We start from the raw sequence: 17,659 nt of genomic DNA, 5'->3' as shown, positions 1-17,659 counted from the left end.
AAAGATGGCATCTATTAAAACTAGTTTGGTGATGTGGATCAATGCAGCTGCCTGCATTTTTTGTGTCTTCTTTGGAGGTACAGTATGACTATGGGAGCTGTTGTGATCGGCAACTGCACTCTGAGATTTATCTCTGCACCACTGCAGAGCGCATGAATCTTGGTGCAGTGAATAACCTTCTCAGTTCTTTTGCATCATGGGAAGTTCTAATAAAGGGAGTCCCCAGAATATGACTTTGGCTTTTAGAGCATTGTTCTCAGCAATGCTGTCCTCATTCCAAACATTTCTTTCAATTCCTTAACATTTGTGGCTCTCCGGTAATACTGTTGAGAATTTTGATTATAACGTGTATTCTCATAACATCAGCAGAGTAAGGAGATATTGGTTATCAAAGATACTTATGGCACAATGACACCGAGAGAATAAGACCAACAACTTAGTCTATTTACAGATATACATAGAGAATAGACATTCCTCTGGCAGCATAACATGACATGAAGCAATGCACAGCATAGGAAAAAGTGATCTGACTTACAGCAAATAAAGACGTTCATTTTACACATGACTTATGTACAGTTCTGTGACCAATCAGAAAATACATCACTTCATTTTCTGTTACACAAAGTTTCATCATGTACACAGCTGTACAACATTAAGTCCTAATCCTTGTTACCCACACCTGAATACAATCAGTACAGTGACTCAGGTAAAATCAGCCATTTTACATTTTACTATACAAAGGGATGTGGTGGTGCTGTGGGTTAAACCACAGAAGCCTCTGTGCTGCAAGGTCGGAAGACCAGCCGTCGGAAGTTCAAATCCATGCGATGGAGTGAGCTCCCGTCGCTTGTCCCAGCTCCCGCCAACCTAGCGGTTCAAAAGCATGCAAATGCGAGTAGATAAATAGGGACCACCTCGGTGGGAAGGTAAACAGCGTTCCGTGTCTAAATCACACTGGCCATGTGACCACGGAAAGATTGTCTTCGGACAAAACGCTGGCTCTATGGCTTGAAGAGCGGGATGAGCGCCGCCCCCTAGAGTCGGACACGACTGGACAAAAAATTGTCAAGGGGAACCTTTACCTTATGGCTTGGAAATAGAGATGAGCACCGCGCCCAAGAATCAGACACAACTAGACTAAATGTCTAGGGGAACCTTTACCATACAACATTAATATTTAATACATTTTCATATCAAAATCTCAACAAATACTTCCCTGCCTGGTTTTCTTATTTTGTTCCCCGCTTTTGGCATAGGAAACCTTTGCTATTTTCATCTTTGGAGCAGAGTTTGCCTTAAGGATTTGGGCCGCCGGCTGCTGTTGCCGATACAAAGGATGGCGAGGGAGGCTGAAGTTTGCCAGGAAGCCCCTGTGTATGTTGGGTAAGCACAGATCCGTCTCTTGCTGCCTTCTATGAAGTCAGAAATCCATGCTTTGCTCCCCTGTAGAAAACTAGAGTCCTAACCTGGGATCCTTGATATGTCCACAGAAACCTTGTTCTATGCCTAATCCTTTTCCTGTCCTAGTCCTTTTCCTGTTATATTATACACCGTCTCCTCTCTGGTATATAGGAAGAATCGGGAAAACATCTCTCAGGGTTTCAGACAGGATTCTTTCCTTGCCTATATCCCAGGAACTGAACTTAAAATCATGATCCAAACCTGAGCATCAACTCTTCCCCTGTACAACATTTCTGGTGGCCCTCCGTTCAAGTATTCACCAGGACCACCTCTGCCTAGCTATCAAACTCAGACAGGATTGTCATAGTCACATTGATATGGTGGTATATCATGCATGCCTGCAAAGCGAAGCGATCTACCAGGCAGTTAAGCATCACCATATTTATTTCCTTGCCCCAGAATGCCTTGTGTGTATGTATAGGTGGACACGTGCAGAAGAGAGGTGCATTTGTTTAAGGAAGAGAGGCATGATTCTTCGAAAGGAAGAGAATGTGTTGCATAGATAAGATGATCCTGAAACTGTCCTGCAGGACACTTGTTTCTTTGCCATTTGGGGTATAACTGTAAGAACCTAAGAAGAGCCTTGCTGGATCAGGCCAAGAGCCCATCTAGTCCAGCTCCCTGTATCTCACAGTGGCTCCACCAGATGTCTCTGGGAGCACACGAGACCACAAGAGACCTTATCCCCCTCCCCTGCACCTGGCATTTGGAGGTACCTTCTTTCTAAGCCTAGAGATTGTCCATCCCTATCATGGCTTGTAACCTGCAATGGACATTTCCTCCAGGAATCTGTCCAATCCCCTTTTAAAGACATCTAGGCCAGATGGCATCACCACCTCCTGTGGTACGGGGTTCTTGAGTGTGATTTGAGGGTGATCTTCCTTTTAGTGAAATAAGTGTGATGGGGGGAAAAAAATGAACACTGGAAGTGGTTTGGAGGCATGGATGGTCTGGTCATTCTGTGGCCATTGAAGCCAGAAACTGGAGCTTGAGAAGGTGTGGTTTTTGTGTTCTGTGACTCAGAATGAACCTCCGTTCTATCCTCAGGTTCTTAGGCCAACCTGGGTTTCACCAGGTTCTTCATCTCATTCCTACTTCTTTCTCCCCACCAAGGGAGAAGGACAAGGCAGGGATGCTTTCTCAGTCGGCATTCCCAAGAGCCCTTTGGGAGTGTCATTGAAAAGGCAGCAGGATCGTCTCTCCGTGTAAAAGGGGTGAGGATCAGGGTTGATGTGGGCTTTGCAAAGTAGGACAGGATCATTGGGGAGCCTCCTCTGGTGATCTAGATTCTAACCCTTGTTGGTCCGGTTTAGACCTGCAGCCTGGAGATTCCCTTCCATCATTTCATAAAACGCAGTCCCAAGGGTCCGCCATTTTTGTCCGGACTTGTCCTTTGGAGTTCTTTTTGGCTCCACAGATATCTTCGTACTGATCGCCTCTGTGCCAGTGGTGGCTGTTGGCAACCAAGGCAACGTCCTGGCTACTTCACTGAGAAGTCTCCGTTTCCTTCAGATCCTGCGGATGCTACGGATGGACAGGAGGGGGGGCACCTGGAAGCTTCTGGGATCGGCCATTTGCGCACATAGCAAAGTAAGTGAGAAGAATGAGAAGATCTGGATAGAAGAAAAGAAAGCCGAACTGATAGTGGTGGCAGAGCTTGGCGGGGAAATGGGGTGGTACGGTTGAACTACAACTCCCAAGAATCCACCAGTCAGCAAAGCCCCTGGCCATCTCCTTGTAGGTGGACTTTAGCAGTTGCAGTGCAAGACATAAACTGTCTAAGCTTTGACTAGTGTTGCAGTGGCTCTGATTTCAGGGACTTTCGGACCCTTGAAGTAGGAGCCACACACCCAAACACTGGTCTTGTTCAAGACAGGGAGCATAGATTGCTGAATCAGACTATTGGCCCTCTAGTCCAGTACAGTCATGCCCTGCTTAACGATTAGCCTGCATTATGACAAATCTGCTTCACAACGTTTTTGCGATCACAATTGCAATCTCAAAACGATGTTTTAAATGGGTTTTTTCCGCTTTGCGAAGATCGGTTCCCTGCTTCAGGAACCGATTCTTCACATTACGACGATCAAAACAGCTGCTCATCGGGTTTTCAAAATGGCCGCCAGGTGTTCAAAATGGCTCCCCCCTGTGCTTATACACTATACAGACACCAAAAATGACCACCATATGAAGGATCTTCGCTGGACGGTTAGTTTTTAGCCCATTGGAATGCATTGAATGGTTTCCAATGCGTTTCAATTGGTTTTTTATTTTCGCTTTACAACATTTTCACTCTACAGCGATTTCGCTGGAACGAATTAACGTTGTTAAGCAAGGCACCACTGTACTGTCAACTTTTGACTACCAGCAATGTCTAGGCAAGAATTCTAGGCAAGTTCTTATCCTTAACTATACATGGAGCTTTGTGGTGTTTCTTTGTGGTCTCTCATCTCGCTTTTTGGAAAGCTTAGCTTCCAAAATTAGAAGAGGTGACATCCCAATATTGTGGGTGCCCCATCACTGGAGGTTTTCAAGAAAAGATTGGAAAGCCATCTGTCCAGGATGGTATGAGGTCTTCTGCCTTGGGCAGGGGGTTGGACTAGAAGACCTGCAAGGTCAGTTCCAACCGTACAATGATTCTATGATGTTCAGGGCAGTAGGATAGTGTCCTAAGGCCATCTCACATTTGTTTATGGTGATATACTTCTCTTTTAGGAGCTCATCACTGCCTGGTACATCGGGTTCCTGACACTCATCCTCTCTTCGTTCCTGGTTTACCTGGTGGAGAAGGATGTGTTTCAAGAGGACGAGGATGGGAAACAGACGAAAGAGTTTGAAACCTATGCAGATGCACTTTGGTGGGGATTGGTCAGTATCTACAAAGATGGGGTTAAGATTGGTTTTAGATGGTTTGCCTGACAATTCTTGAATATCCATGTTCTTGAATGAATCTTTTAAATGTAATGGCAGTGCTTATCTGCCTTGGGTTGCTTTATGAAGAGAGAAGGAAGGAAGGAAGGAAGGAAGGAAGGAAGGAAGGAAGGAAGGAAGGAAGGAAGGAAGGAAGGAAGGAAGGAAGGAAGGAAGGAAGGAAGGAAGGAAGGAAGGAAGGAAGGAAGGAAGGAAGGAAGGAAGGAAGGAAGGAAGGAAGGAAAGTTTGTAGTACTTAGTTTCCACCTCTTAAAACTGTGAAATGGGAATATTTCTGCAGGGTATCATGTATGCTAAGATCCAAAGAGAAAAGATAGGGTGATTGGGAATTGAGGATAAATTCAAGGAGACATACTTCTTGGCCATTTGCTTTATCTTTCTTACAGACTGTCCCAAACCTTCTCTCCACAGATAACCCTAGCAACCATTGGCTATGGTGACAAGACACCCAAAACGTGGGAGGGACGCCTGATAGCTGCAACATTCTCTCTCGTTGGAGTTTCGTTTTTTGCCCTCCCAGCCGTAAGTTTTCCTGATGACCTCATGAGATACGTTGGAAATGTTTGGCCTTCGGAATAGACAATCATGTAGTCATAACACATCTTAGGGTCATGAACCCTATTGTCCAACTCGGTCAGAGTTTTGAAGCCTGGGTGCCTTCCCATTGGTTAACCTTGGATCACCTATGATTGGCATACATGGGAAGAAAAATGGAAGAATAGGGAGGAACACCCAGGTCTGACCAATATGATAGACATTGCGATTAAGTAACAAATCTGTTTTTTAAGAGTCTTCCTGTTTTGAGATGGACTTTATGAAGTATACACACTCAAATTGGCAGGTTTGCCTCTTTCAAGCAGCAAATACCACTGAATTCCAACTTGTGTGTCTCCCCCCACCTCCAAATTACTGAGCCTTTTGGGCCCCGGGATCAAAGCCCCTCTTACCCTGCCCTTTGACCATTGTGTGAACAGAATGTGTTGTTGGGACTTTTCTTACATTTTTAGAGTCATGTTATGTTCAAGACTGACTGGATCGGTCAATACTTGGGATATCTGGCTGTGGAGCCAGAGGTTAGGGGTTCAGTTCCCCTACTGTGCCTCCTGCAAGCAGAGCCAGCCTGTGTGGTCTTGGGCAAGCTGCACAGTCCCAGGGCATTGCCATGAGCTAGAATTGATTTAATGTCACATGACTATTATTATGACATGAAAGCCTTGGAGGGAGGCAACATGAAGGCACTGTTTCCTTTGACATCTGCTGCCTTGACTGCCCTGTTCCTGTCTTCCCGCTGTCCAGAAACCCTGGAAATAAACCTTTCCCCATATGCTCTTCTTCTGATCTTTCCGGAGACATAGTATTTGAAGCGTTTTTTTCCCCCCACTCAACTTTCTTTTCAGGGCATTTTGGGCTCAGGGTTGGCTCTGAAGGTACAAGAGCAGCATCGCCAGAAGCATTTCGAGAAGAGAAGAAAGCCGGCAGCAGAACTCATACAGGTTTGGACGCCCTGCCTGTTCCTCAGACCCTGTTTGAATGGCGCACCATTCCCAGGCTTTTGAAAGCTACAGGGGCTGCCTGCTTTTACATCTCATGGTGAAAGGGTGGGCTCAGAAGCTAAATTTGTGAGGAACAGGAACAAAACTCTCTTGCCACTTCTGTTCCAAGTAGACACACACACACTTCAACAGCTAAATGGGCATCCTGTGCTGGGCTAAATCACATAAAAGCCCCCATAGTTCTGTCCCACATAGAATCATGGAATAATGGAGTTGGAAGGGGCCTATAAGGCCATCAAGTCCAACCCCCTGCTTAAAGCAAGAATCCAAATCAAACCAGATTTGACAGATGGTGGTCCACATTTCTCTTGAATATCTCCAGTGCTGGAGCGCTCATTATCTCCTATAGTCACTGGTTCCATTGTTGTACTGCTCTAACAGTTAAGAAGCTTTCCCTGATATTCAGCCTAAATCTGGCTTCCTGTAGCTTCAGCCCATTATTATGTGTCCTACACTCTGGGATGATTGTGAACAGATCCCTTCTCTGTGTGACTACATTTCAGGTACTTGAAAAGTGCTATCCTATCATCCCCTCAGTCTTCTTTTCTCCAGGCTAAATATGCCCAGGTCTTTCAGTCTTTCCTCACAGGGCTTGGTTTCCAGTCCCCTGACCCCCTCTGAAGTGCTCCAGTTTGCTGGTATCCTTCTTGAAAGTGTGATGTCCAGAACTGGTCACAGCACTCTTAGGTGAAGCCTTACCAGTGCTGAATAGAGGAGGGACTAGTAGTAATTCATGGGATTTGGAGATTATACTGCCATGAAAAAGTCTTAAAACATTACCTGGCTTTGCACCCCAAGTATGCCTCCTTTAACCCGCTCAAGAGTCTTTGTTCCCTCTGAACTTAGCTGCAGTCCTCACAATATAACTGGAAGGAAGATGGATTTTTCCAGGTACGCTATGTTTGTATGAGCTGTTGCTGGGTTTAGGAGCAGCTTGATCTTCAATGAGCAAGGAAGGCAAACATTTTATGCCACCTTTCTCCCTAAAAAGGACTCGAGGCACCTTACATCATTAAAAACACAATAAGGAAAAGGTAAAGGTTCCCCTTGACATTTAGTCCAGTCGTGTCCGACTCAAGGGCGTGGTGCTCATCCCCGTTTCCAAGGCGTAGAGCCAGCATTTGTCCAAAGACAGTTTCCGTGGTCACGTGGCCAACACAACTAGACACAGAACGCTATTACCTTCCCACCAAGTGGGTACCTATTTATCTACTCACATTTGCATGCTTTTGAACAGCTAGGTTGGCAGAGCTGTGACAAGCGACGGGACCTCACTCTGTCGCATGGATTTGATCTTACAACGGCTGGTCTTCTGACCTTGCAGCACAGAGGCTTCTGCGCTTTAACTCGTAGTGCCACCACGTCCCAAAAAACACAATATTAGATTCCGAAGAGGCAGAGGAACTCGAGACCAAATTGCTAACTTGCGCTGGATTATGGAGAAAGCCAGAGAGTTCCAGAAAAATATCTACTTCTGCTTCATTGACTATGCGAAAGCCTTTGACTGTGTGGACCACAGCAAACTATGGCAAGTTCTTAAAGAAATGGGAGTGCCTGACCACCTTATCCATCTCCTGAGAAACCTATATGTGGGACAGGAAGCAACAGTTAGAACTGGTCATGGAACAACTGAGTGGTTCAAAATTGGGAAAGGAGTACGGCAAGGCTGTATATTGTCCCCCAGCTTATTTAACTTATATGCAGAATACATCATGCGGAAGGCTGGACTGGAAGAAACCGAAGCCGGAATTAAGATTGCCGGAAGAAATATCAACAACCTCCGATATGCAGATGATACCACTCTGATGGCAGAAAGTGAGGAGGAATTAAAGAACCTTGTAATGAGAGTGAAAGAGGAAAGTGCAAAAAACGGTCTGAAACTCAACATCAAAAAAACTAAGATCATGGCCACTGGTCCCATCACCTCCTGGGAAATAGAAGGGGAAGATATGGAGGCAGTGTCAAATTTTATCTTCCTGGGCTCCATGATCACTGCAGATGGAGACAGCAGCCCTGAAATTAAAAGACGCCTTCTTCTTGGGAGGAAAGCGATGACAAATCTTGACAGCATCTTGAAAAGCAGAGACATCACCTTGCCAACAAAAGTCCGAATAGTCAAAGCTATGGTTTTTCCTGTCGTGATGTATGGAAGTGAGAGCTGGACCATAAAGAAAGCAGACCGCCGAAGAACTGATGCCTTTGAATTGTGGTGCTGGAGGAGGCTCTTGAGAATCCCCTGGACTGCAAGGAGAACAAACCTATCAGTTCTAAAGGAAATCAACCCTGAGTGCTCACTGGAAGGACAGATCCTGAAGCTGAGGCTCCAGTACTTTGGCCATCTCATGAGAAGAAAAGAGTCATTGGAAAAAACCTTGATGTTAGGAAGGTGTGATGGCAAGAGGAGAAGGGGACGACCGAGGATGAGATGGCTGGACAGTGTCTGCGAAGCAACCAACATGAACCTGACACAACTCCGGGAGGCAGTAGAAGACAGGAGGGCCTGGCGTGCTCTGGTCCATGGGGTCACAAAGAGTCGGACACGACTAAACGACTAAACACACACACAGAAGCTAAAAATAATAGATTGCTCAAATATTAAAGAGGAATGTATAATTATATTAAAAATATTAGGTAAAACCATTACGAAAAACAGATTTGGAAGCAACAAAATATAAGCCACTCCATTTATTGTCTCCTAGACAGCTAGAAACTAAGGAAATGCCTTAAGAGAAAATGTCTTTGCTTGCAGAAGGACAGCAAAGATGAACCCAGCCTAGCCTCCTGCAGGAGGGAGTTTCAGAGTCTGGGAGCAGCGACAGAGAACCCTTTCTCTTGCATCTGCATCAAATGTACCTGTGAAGCTGATGTGACTTAGAGAAAGGCTTCCCCTTGTAATCTTAACACCTGGGCAGGCATATAAAGGGAAACACAGTTTTCGAGATAACTTGGACCCAAGCGATTTGGCGCTTTATAGGTTAGAACACCTGCACTTTGCATCAACTCTGGAAAGGGAGTATGGATAATTCATATTTTTGATATACTTTTATAGTCTAAGATTTCAACTCTTCCGTAATGATTTGTTTGTTGAAATGGCCACATCAGCAATCACAATTTATGAAAAATACAGTTGGGCCTCGATTCCCTGAAGATGGTGAAACAGCTGGGCTAGATGAGATTGGAGGATGGACCCAACCGGTCAACATAATGACACAATGCCTTTAATTTTAAAACATGGGGGTACCAATGACTTTGTTGTAGGAGATGACTGGTAACGATTTGCTGGTACGAAAGCAAGGCAGCCACCTGAATTGTTAACTTCCCTTTGGGGGTGTGGGGGTTGTCATGATGAGTGCCTGCAGTTCAGATTTTACCACTGCATCCCTGCTAAGCTGTTAGGGTGCAGGATGGAGCCCTCCTCGCAGTTTCCTACCCTATCTTTTTCCTGTTTTCAAGGCACCCCTTGCATCTTGTCTTATTCTTGGTGTTTTAGACTGGGAATCCATTGAAGCAATGACACAGCGCATTTATTTGCTGGCAGACGCACACGCACATGCGTTATATATACCTGTTCCCTCACCTTCTGATCACATCACCCCTCTTGTGTTCTTTAGGCTGCCTGGCGGTACTATGCCACTAATCCCAACAGGCTGGATCTCGTGGCTACGTGGAGGTTTTATGAATCGGTGGTATCATTCCCATATTTCAGGCAAGTCTCTTGCATTCGGAAGTCATCAGTTTATTGCACAGAACATATTTGAAGACTGTTGTGACCACTTGTCCAGGCTAGAAATCTTACCTGTTGGACTACAACACCCATCATCCCCTAACTGCCTCGCTCATGCTGGACGGGAGATTCTGGAAGTTGGAGTTCAACAGGGGGGCAACATTTCCATGTTTTTCTCCCAATCGGAACTTGGGAAGTTCCTTATGTACTGAAAAGGTTTGAGAGGAATTTTATGTTCTGACTGTGTCCCGCGCAAACAGTTTGTAGAACAAAATGGTTGTGGGTGTGGCCTTATCGCACCTATTGGTTTGTGGTAGTGGGTGGGATTGGAGATAGAACAATGGGTAGGGAGTGTGGTGGCCAAAGCAATTGATTCCCCGTGGAGGTGCATTCAGTACAAATACTAAAATGCACTCTCTCACAGGGAGTTTGCATGCAGTATATTTGGACAGAAGGGAGGAGAATGGCAACTCATTCTACCAATCCACCATTTAGAGGTATTTTATCTCATTACCAATCAGCAAGTTGCATTTAAACAGTCATCTTGTAAAGCAGGTATGTCCTGGTGGGTTTCAGACCTTGCAGGCAATGGAATGAAGAAGTCTTAGCATCAAACTGTGCACGACAGTAACTCATACCACTAGGCATGGAAAGTAACCCAGCTCTTTTGCTTATGGAAAAGTTTAAGTAACTTGTTGACTCAGCTCTGGACTGATTAGGCCAGTCTTAGGCATGTTTGAACCCCTGCTCATGGATTATAAGGCAGGTAAAAGTAAAGGTTCCCCTTGACATTTTTAGTCAGTCGTGTTCGACTCTAGGGGGTGGTGCTCATCCCCATTTCCAATCCATAGAGCCAGCATTTGTCTGAAGACAGTTTCCGTGGTCACATAGCCAGTGCGACTTAGACCCAGAACACTGTTTAACTTCTCACCAAGATGGTACCTATTTATCTACTCACATTTACATGCTTTCGAACTGCTAGCTTGGCAAGGAGCTGGGACAAAGCGATGGGAGCTCACTCCGTCACATGGATTCGATCTTACAACTGCTGGTCTTCTGACCCTGCAGCACAAAAAGGCTTCTGCAGTTTAGCCCGCAGCACCACCACGTCCCTTATATGGCAGAGAGAGAGAGAGAGAAATATTAGAACTACAATAATTATAAGCAGTGAATATTAAACTTTCCCAACAAAAACAGAAGAAAGCAAAACAGGACCGTGTGCTGCTTACATACCACTTCATAGAACTTTAATGACTTTCTGGGTGGTTTACATTTTAATTATGCAGGCTACACATTGCCCCTTCAGCAAGCTGGGTCCTCAATTTACTGACTTCAGAAGGATGGAAGTCTGAGTCAACCTTGACTCAGCTACCTGGGAGTGAACCCAGGTTGTGAGCACAGTTTTGGCTACAGTACTTCAGTTTAACCACTGTGCCATGAGGCTCATTCAACAACAACAACAACAACAACAAATAGGATGTTGGGGAAAAGGAGTAACAACCACACAGCAAAACAAAACAATTTTGTGTCCCAAGCCAATGAAGGAAACTTGTACTTTGGGTCTAAATATTGCATGACTAACCAGCTAGGCCTGGCTTGACACTGATGCTAAACAATTTCCTGCTGAATTTAATGCCAACTTCCTTCCTTTCTCCTTGCTTTTTTCCTATCATTTTCCTTTACCTTCCCCCCCCCCAAATTCTCCAAAAGGAAGGAGCAAGTAGATGGTACCAGGTATGTAATGAACATCCTCAGCTTTTTAATGCCACAAATTCATTCATTCATTCATTCATTCATTCATTCATTCATTCATTCATTCATTCATTCATTCATTCATTCATTCATTCATTCATTCATTCATTCATTCATTGTGCATTCAGAAGGAGACACAAAATATTAGCCTAATTATGAAGACTTGCTAGCACTGGTTTGTATACGGACAAATTATTTTTCAATGACCTTGTATTTGTTTCCTTGTTACTATTGTTTAATGATGAGAGAGAATTGAAACTCTTGATAGGATAATCATGGATTAGCGTTTGACTTTTTGCTGAGAGTGCCATAGCAATATTTTTTAAAAAGAGACACAACAATGTCTTTAGAGTCTGATATCAGAGTGAACTTAATCTGCTACATGCTTAGGCTTTAATGAGTCAGCTCTCACTAATTACATTGAAAAATGAGTGACATGATGCAAAGTTTAATTGATTTTTTTAATTGTTTATGATATGTATGATGAGAAAAAAAATAATGGCAAAGGGCATGCATTAGTATAAATTAAGCATTTTTAATGTCTTTCTGCCAAAGCACACTTAACAAACTATTCATTATGTAGTGAACATTCAGCTCTTGAATAGTCCCCTTTCAGATTGTGTGTGTGCACATCCGTGTGTGAGTGGGGGGGGGAGAGAATTCCAAGCACAGATGAACCCTACATGCAAACATGAATGCCGGAAAAATATGTATTTTTGTTCATATGTAGGGCCTACACACAAGCAAAACCTTTTCCTCTTCAGACTCATTGCTGTTTATGTGAAGTAAAAGATGGTACATGAGGAAAGAACAAGACATTCCCCTCTGATTGTGTTAGATGATGCTGAATGGGGCTGTAGAAAGCTCGAATCTTGGGGAAAAGATTAGAATAAGCTCATACCTGGTATCTAGATTTCTCCTTGCAAATAGCACCTTTTTTTAAAAAAAAATGCAGCATCCATTCAGTCACACAGCGCCCCACCTGCAGTCTGAAACTGTAGAATCTAGAAAGGTTTTACCATGTGATGAGGGGTTTATTTACTTTGGGTTTCTTAGAGTCTTCTATTCAATTGTGGCTAGTTCTTTTGACTTTTTATTGTTTTTATTTACATATTTTATCTTGAAGTATGTAGCCATCTTTGTAAAGCCAACAGAGCACCTTCTTAAGACATATTATTTTTGAAACATACACTTCCAAGAGCACCATTTGTTTTACATGCAGTGGGAACTGTTATATGCCCCCCTCATGGAAAAGGAAAACAGAACATAGAATATCTGTTTCCCAGTATTATTTTTTGTTTTAAAAGCCTTCCATTCTTGCAACCCTCTGGGTGTGTGGCGGGTGAAAATGTGGCCTCTGTCATAAGCACCATGGGCCAATTGATTGATTGATTGATTGATTGATTGATTGATTGATTGATTGATTGATTGATTGATTGATTGACCGGGCTTTTATACCACCCATCTAGACTAATCTGCTCTGGGCGGTTTACAGTCCAAAAAGCAATAAAATTAAAAACATCAGTAAAAAGACTAAAACCAGCCAACGTAATCCAAGATGGAAAAAAACAGAGGAAGAGGTTAAATAATGTGAGGAGGGACGGCCAGCTGGAAGAGCCAGGTCTTCAGTTTACTCTTAAAACTCCCAGTGAGGGAGCTAGGCAGATCTCGGGCGGGGGGATGTTCCAAAGGCGAAGGGCCCCCACCAAGAAGGCCCGGTTTCTAGTTTTTTTCCCTTCTGGACCTCTCTCAGAGTTAAGCCCCGCAACCGCTGAGCTGGACTAGAACAAGTGACACGGGTAGAGCTAGGTGGAAGAAGGCACTCTGACAGGTATCAGGGTCTATAACAATATGTTCTCCGGAAAGTTATCAGAATAAAAATAATTGTATTGGTTATGCCCAAGAGTGCAAGACAAATGATGTAACTTTTGTGGCAGATTACCAAAAGTTGAGAAGGTAAAGGTTCCCCTTGACAATTGTTGTCCAGTCGTGTTCGACTCTAGGGGGCGGTACTCATCCCCGTTTCCAAGCCATAGAGCCAACGTTTGTCTGAAGACAATCTTCCATGGTCACATGGCCAGTGCGACTTAGACACGGAACGCTGTTACCTTCCCACCAAGGTGGTCCCTATTTATCTACTTGAATTTGCATGCTTTCAAACCGCTAGGTTGGCGGGAGCAACGGACACTCACTCCATCACGTGGATTCGATCTTACGACTACTGGTCTTCTGACCCTGCAGCACAGGCTTCTGCGGTTTAGACCACAGCACCACCATGTCCCCCAAGTTGAGGTTGAGAAATCAGCACAGAAATTTTCTGTCACATGCCAGTTTGGCACACAACAGATCATACCAACACTGACTCCTCTTGCAGCAACTCACTGTGCAAAATTATTCCATTTCTGTTACTCTGGCACAAAATAATTAGATTTGGGCCAGAACGATGCAACAAGACAAAATAAAAACTAGAGTAACCCGAAACGCAGCATTAAATGTGCCCAGAAAGTTAAAGAGAGAGAATAAAAATTAATAGTGCTACAGCGCTACACTACAGCATTGTCACTTCTCAAATGTGATTTGGCAAGCTATGGGATAAGAACAAAAATCTCGATGTCTGCATATGAATATTTTGGAAGAGACAGCACTGTCTCTGAATAGTAGTAATGCAATTTGCAGCCTGCACTCTTTTTTTTACTAGTTTAGGAAAATGTATGGGACATTTCAAAGTCACCTGGTGCTCTACAAACAGTAATACTCTGAGGTGTTAAAAGAATTTCTAGAATTTCTTTCAAATGTTACAGAACTTCTTGGTCTGCCTGTTCATAAGCCTGCCCTGAACTGTAATCAGCATGTACTGTAGTTCTTAATTCAGAGCTTATATGTGTGTGTCTGTGTGTGCACACACGCATGTACAAAAGGGATATATATCATAATTACCTTTTTGGCATAAAAACATACCACGAACAGCAGTCCTTAGATAGATGGGGGATATATACCCCATATGAAACACATCAAATAGCCTCAATGCAAACAGAATATAGCAGTGCATAGTTAGTTTCAAGGTAATACCTAGCCATTAGCCATGATCTGTAACTTACACTGAAAGGAATAATTAATTGCATCCAATAAGATTAGAGAAAAAGGAGAGAGAGGGAGAGAGAGATCTGTCTTCCTATATATAGGAAACTTTTCTGGGTCTTACAATAAATCATCTTTTACAAGGTTATTATGAGGCCAGATAAGGAATATAAGGTGATAACTATGTACCCAGCATAATCTGCTATCCAATTCTTTATGTCATCTCTCCACCTCATCTCCACTTCTGCCTAGACAATAGAAGGGTATTTTTCAAAAGTGTTGATAATGTAGCTTTAGTTACCTGGATGCTTTCCGATTCTCTGATGTTTTCAGATGATATTAAAAGTCTACTTTTTAAAAGCATGACTCTTCTGCAACGGTGGGTCCACCACATGTCATGTTGATATCATCTTCCCACACTTTGAGGAAAGTTACTTTCTGGATTGCGTCTCACAGAATCATGCAACCAACATATTGTGGTCTTAAAAAGTGACTTTTCCAAGCTCTGCCTTTTGCCCCATAGCAGATGATGTTAGTTTTGTTGGTCCTAAGATAGAATCTAATCCAGATCTAATGAAGAGACACTCAATAAAAGGGTCTCTTAATTCATTACTGGGAGGTGAGGGGAAAGAGAAGATCCTCCAGAAGCTGCATAGCTGAGTAAATTATGAAAAAGAGGTGTGGCTAACTGGAGGTTTCCAAACAGCCAGAATCCCAATGAGCTTCTGCTCTAAGAAGACAGAAGACTACTCATGCCTTAGAAAAGTTATTGTGTGGATGGTTTACAGAGATGCAGCATGATGGAATGTAGCAAAAAGGAACATCTGGATGTCCTCATGTACTAGGAGGTCCCCTAAGTCCAGCTGGGTATAATTCGTGAGGCCAGCTGCCTCATAGCGGGGGCAGCCCTCCCTCCTATGGCTGAGGAATATCTGAGGAACCAAAAAGTCTTTCTGTGGGAAGTTTTTAGTCACTAAAAACTTCCCACATCTTTCCTACATTGAAAAAAGCAGGAATGGAAGACAGTAGTCAGCATCACCACCGTGGGAGGGGGGAAACGGGACGAGACTGTGCAAGATCCTTCTTGACCAGGTCTTCTTATTACTTCGATAAGAAGAGCTATTTTTACAACAGTCGATTTGAAAGTGCACATCCTTACCTGCAGTTTTTGTCCGTGACAGTACCCACCCTGTAGGCTAATGACATATTTGTCAGCTAATATATGAATGGATTTTGTACAGCAAATTTGTCATCCAGTATAGTGTACGGAAGTGAGAGCTGGACCATAAAGAAGGCTGACCACTGAAGAATTGATGCTTTTGAACTGTGGTGCTGGAGGAGACTCTTGAGAGTCCCCTGGACTGCAAAGAGAACAAACCTGTCCATTCTGAAGGAAATCAACCCTGAGTGCTCACTGGAAGGACATATCCTGAAGCTGAGGCTCCAATACTTTGGCCATCTCATGAGAAGAGAAATCTTTCCTAGAAAAGACCCTGATGTTGGGAAAGTGTGACGGCAAGAGGAGAAGGGGACAACAGAGGACGAGATGGTTGGACAGTGTCATCAAAGCTACCAACATGAATTTGACCAAACTCTGGGAGGCAGTGGAAGACAGGAGGGCCTGGCGTGCTCTGGTCCGTGGGGTCACAAAGAGTTGGACATGACTAAATGACAAAATAACAAAACAGTGTTCATGCTCTTTACAGGACATAAACAGATAAAAGAAGAAAGCTTACAACTCACAGTGAAACTTTTCCAATTGGCTGCCTTCACAACATGTTGGACTTCAGTTCCTATCATCCACAGTCAGAACTGTAATCTAGCACCTTAGGAAAAGCAAATGTAGACAAAGCAAGTACTGGGTCTGGCAGTAAGATGACATCCCATGTGGTTTTTCATCCAGACACTAAAGCCTTGTTTTGGAGATAGGCATGTCAATCATAGGAAGCCACATATATTTTCATCCATGGTGGTGTTCTCTGTGTTTGGTGACCCACAAGTTGAATTAGGGCTTTGATGCAGGATTATTCTAGGTAGGTGAAGTGGTGTGGCTTTTGTTTCAGTTACATTTACAGGGGGGGTTGCAAAGGATGATATTCTGATAAGAATAACCAAGTGGAAGCCTATGGAAACATTTCCATAGGCATGTGAACGAATGAATGAATGAATGAATGAATGAACGAATGAATGAACGAACGAACGTCCAGGCTGTATTACACATAAAGAAAAAAGCCACATACATCATAGACCAGCTCTGTTACAAACGGAGTAGATTCCCATAAGTGTTCTTCACATTTCTAATGCTGACATGAAAATACAAGATTAATAGGATGAACTGCATGATTGATGACTGATTCTACATGTCGTAGTGATGTATGAAAACATTTCCATAAGTTTCCAACAACTTAGCAGGATGTGAGAGATATCCCTAAGTGTGTCTGTGTGTTTGATTTGATTTTGTTTGGTTGCTCTTCTAATATGTACTTGTTTGTAAAAAAAATTGTGACCTACAGCAGTTTGCTTGATGCATTTTAATTCATTGTTGCAGAATGATGTTGACTCATTTCATGTAAGCCCATATGCCCACATACCGTTTGAACGCACACTTACAGAAACAATCTTACACATAAACTCAATGCCTCATTAAATTCAATGAAACTTTACTGCCTCCTTGTTATCTCAGTTACATGGAATTGGAGAACAAGATTTCTTCAATGGGCAAAAGATTCCTTCCACTGAGGAAGAGGAGCTTTGGCTCTATATTGGAGTTTATACATGTCATACAAGTTTACAAACTACACCTTGGTTGTAGTTTTAGAAGAGGCAGTCTGTGCTAGCGTATCAGAAACAAACATACAAGATAACAAATAAAGACAAAAATGTTGTGGCATCTTAAAGACTAAGTGCTATACTTTAATGTGAGCTTTCATGGACAAGACGACTTCCTTAGACATAAGAAAGGAAGTGGACTGACTCCAGAAAGCTCACATTAAAATATAGCACTTAGTCTAAAAAGTGCCGCAGTGTTTTGGATGTCTTAATTTTCTTAAATTTTGTTTTGTTTTGTCTGAAAGACACACCATGGAAAAATTGGGGGTTTTGTATTATTGTTTTGAACAAAAACATACTAAGACGTATTTGGGAGCTCCCTTGATACAATCAC

At 43.2% G+C, this 17,659-nt stretch overlaps 1 protein-coding gene across 2 annotated transcripts in view; it reads left to right on the top strand.

The window, feature by feature from the left end:
- Positions 1-17,659, top strand: part of KCNQ3 (potassium voltage-gated channel subfamily Q member 3) — a 179,000-nt gene that overhangs the window by 142,254 nt on the left and 19,087 nt on the right. For both annotated transcript variants that reach the window (XM_078391655.1, XM_078391656.1), the window contains exons 3-9: positions 1,257-1,383; positions 2,879-3,051; positions 4,174-4,326; positions 4,801-4,911; positions 5,787-5,882; positions 9,554-9,648; positions 11,377-11,400. In XM_078391655.1, coding sequence (XP_078247781.1) covers positions 1,257-1,383; positions 2,879-3,051; positions 4,174-4,326; positions 4,801-4,911; positions 5,787-5,882; positions 9,554-9,648; positions 11,377-11,400 — 779 coding nt within the window. The remainder of the gene's footprint in view (positions 1-1,256; positions 1,384-2,878; positions 3,052-4,173; positions 4,327-4,800; positions 4,912-5,786; positions 5,883-9,553; positions 9,649-11,376; positions 11,401-17,659) is intronic.

Source organism: Pogona vitticeps, chromosome 4, assembly GCF_051106095.1.
Source record: "Pogona vitticeps strain Pit_001003342236 chromosome 4, PviZW2.1, whole genome shotgun sequence".
NCBI classification, from domain to species: Eukaryota; Metazoa; Chordata; class Lepidosauria; order Squamata; family Agamidae; genus Pogona; species Pogona vitticeps.
Note: the sequence above shows the minus strand (reverse complement) of the source record. Positions and strands in the feature narration are given on the sequence as shown.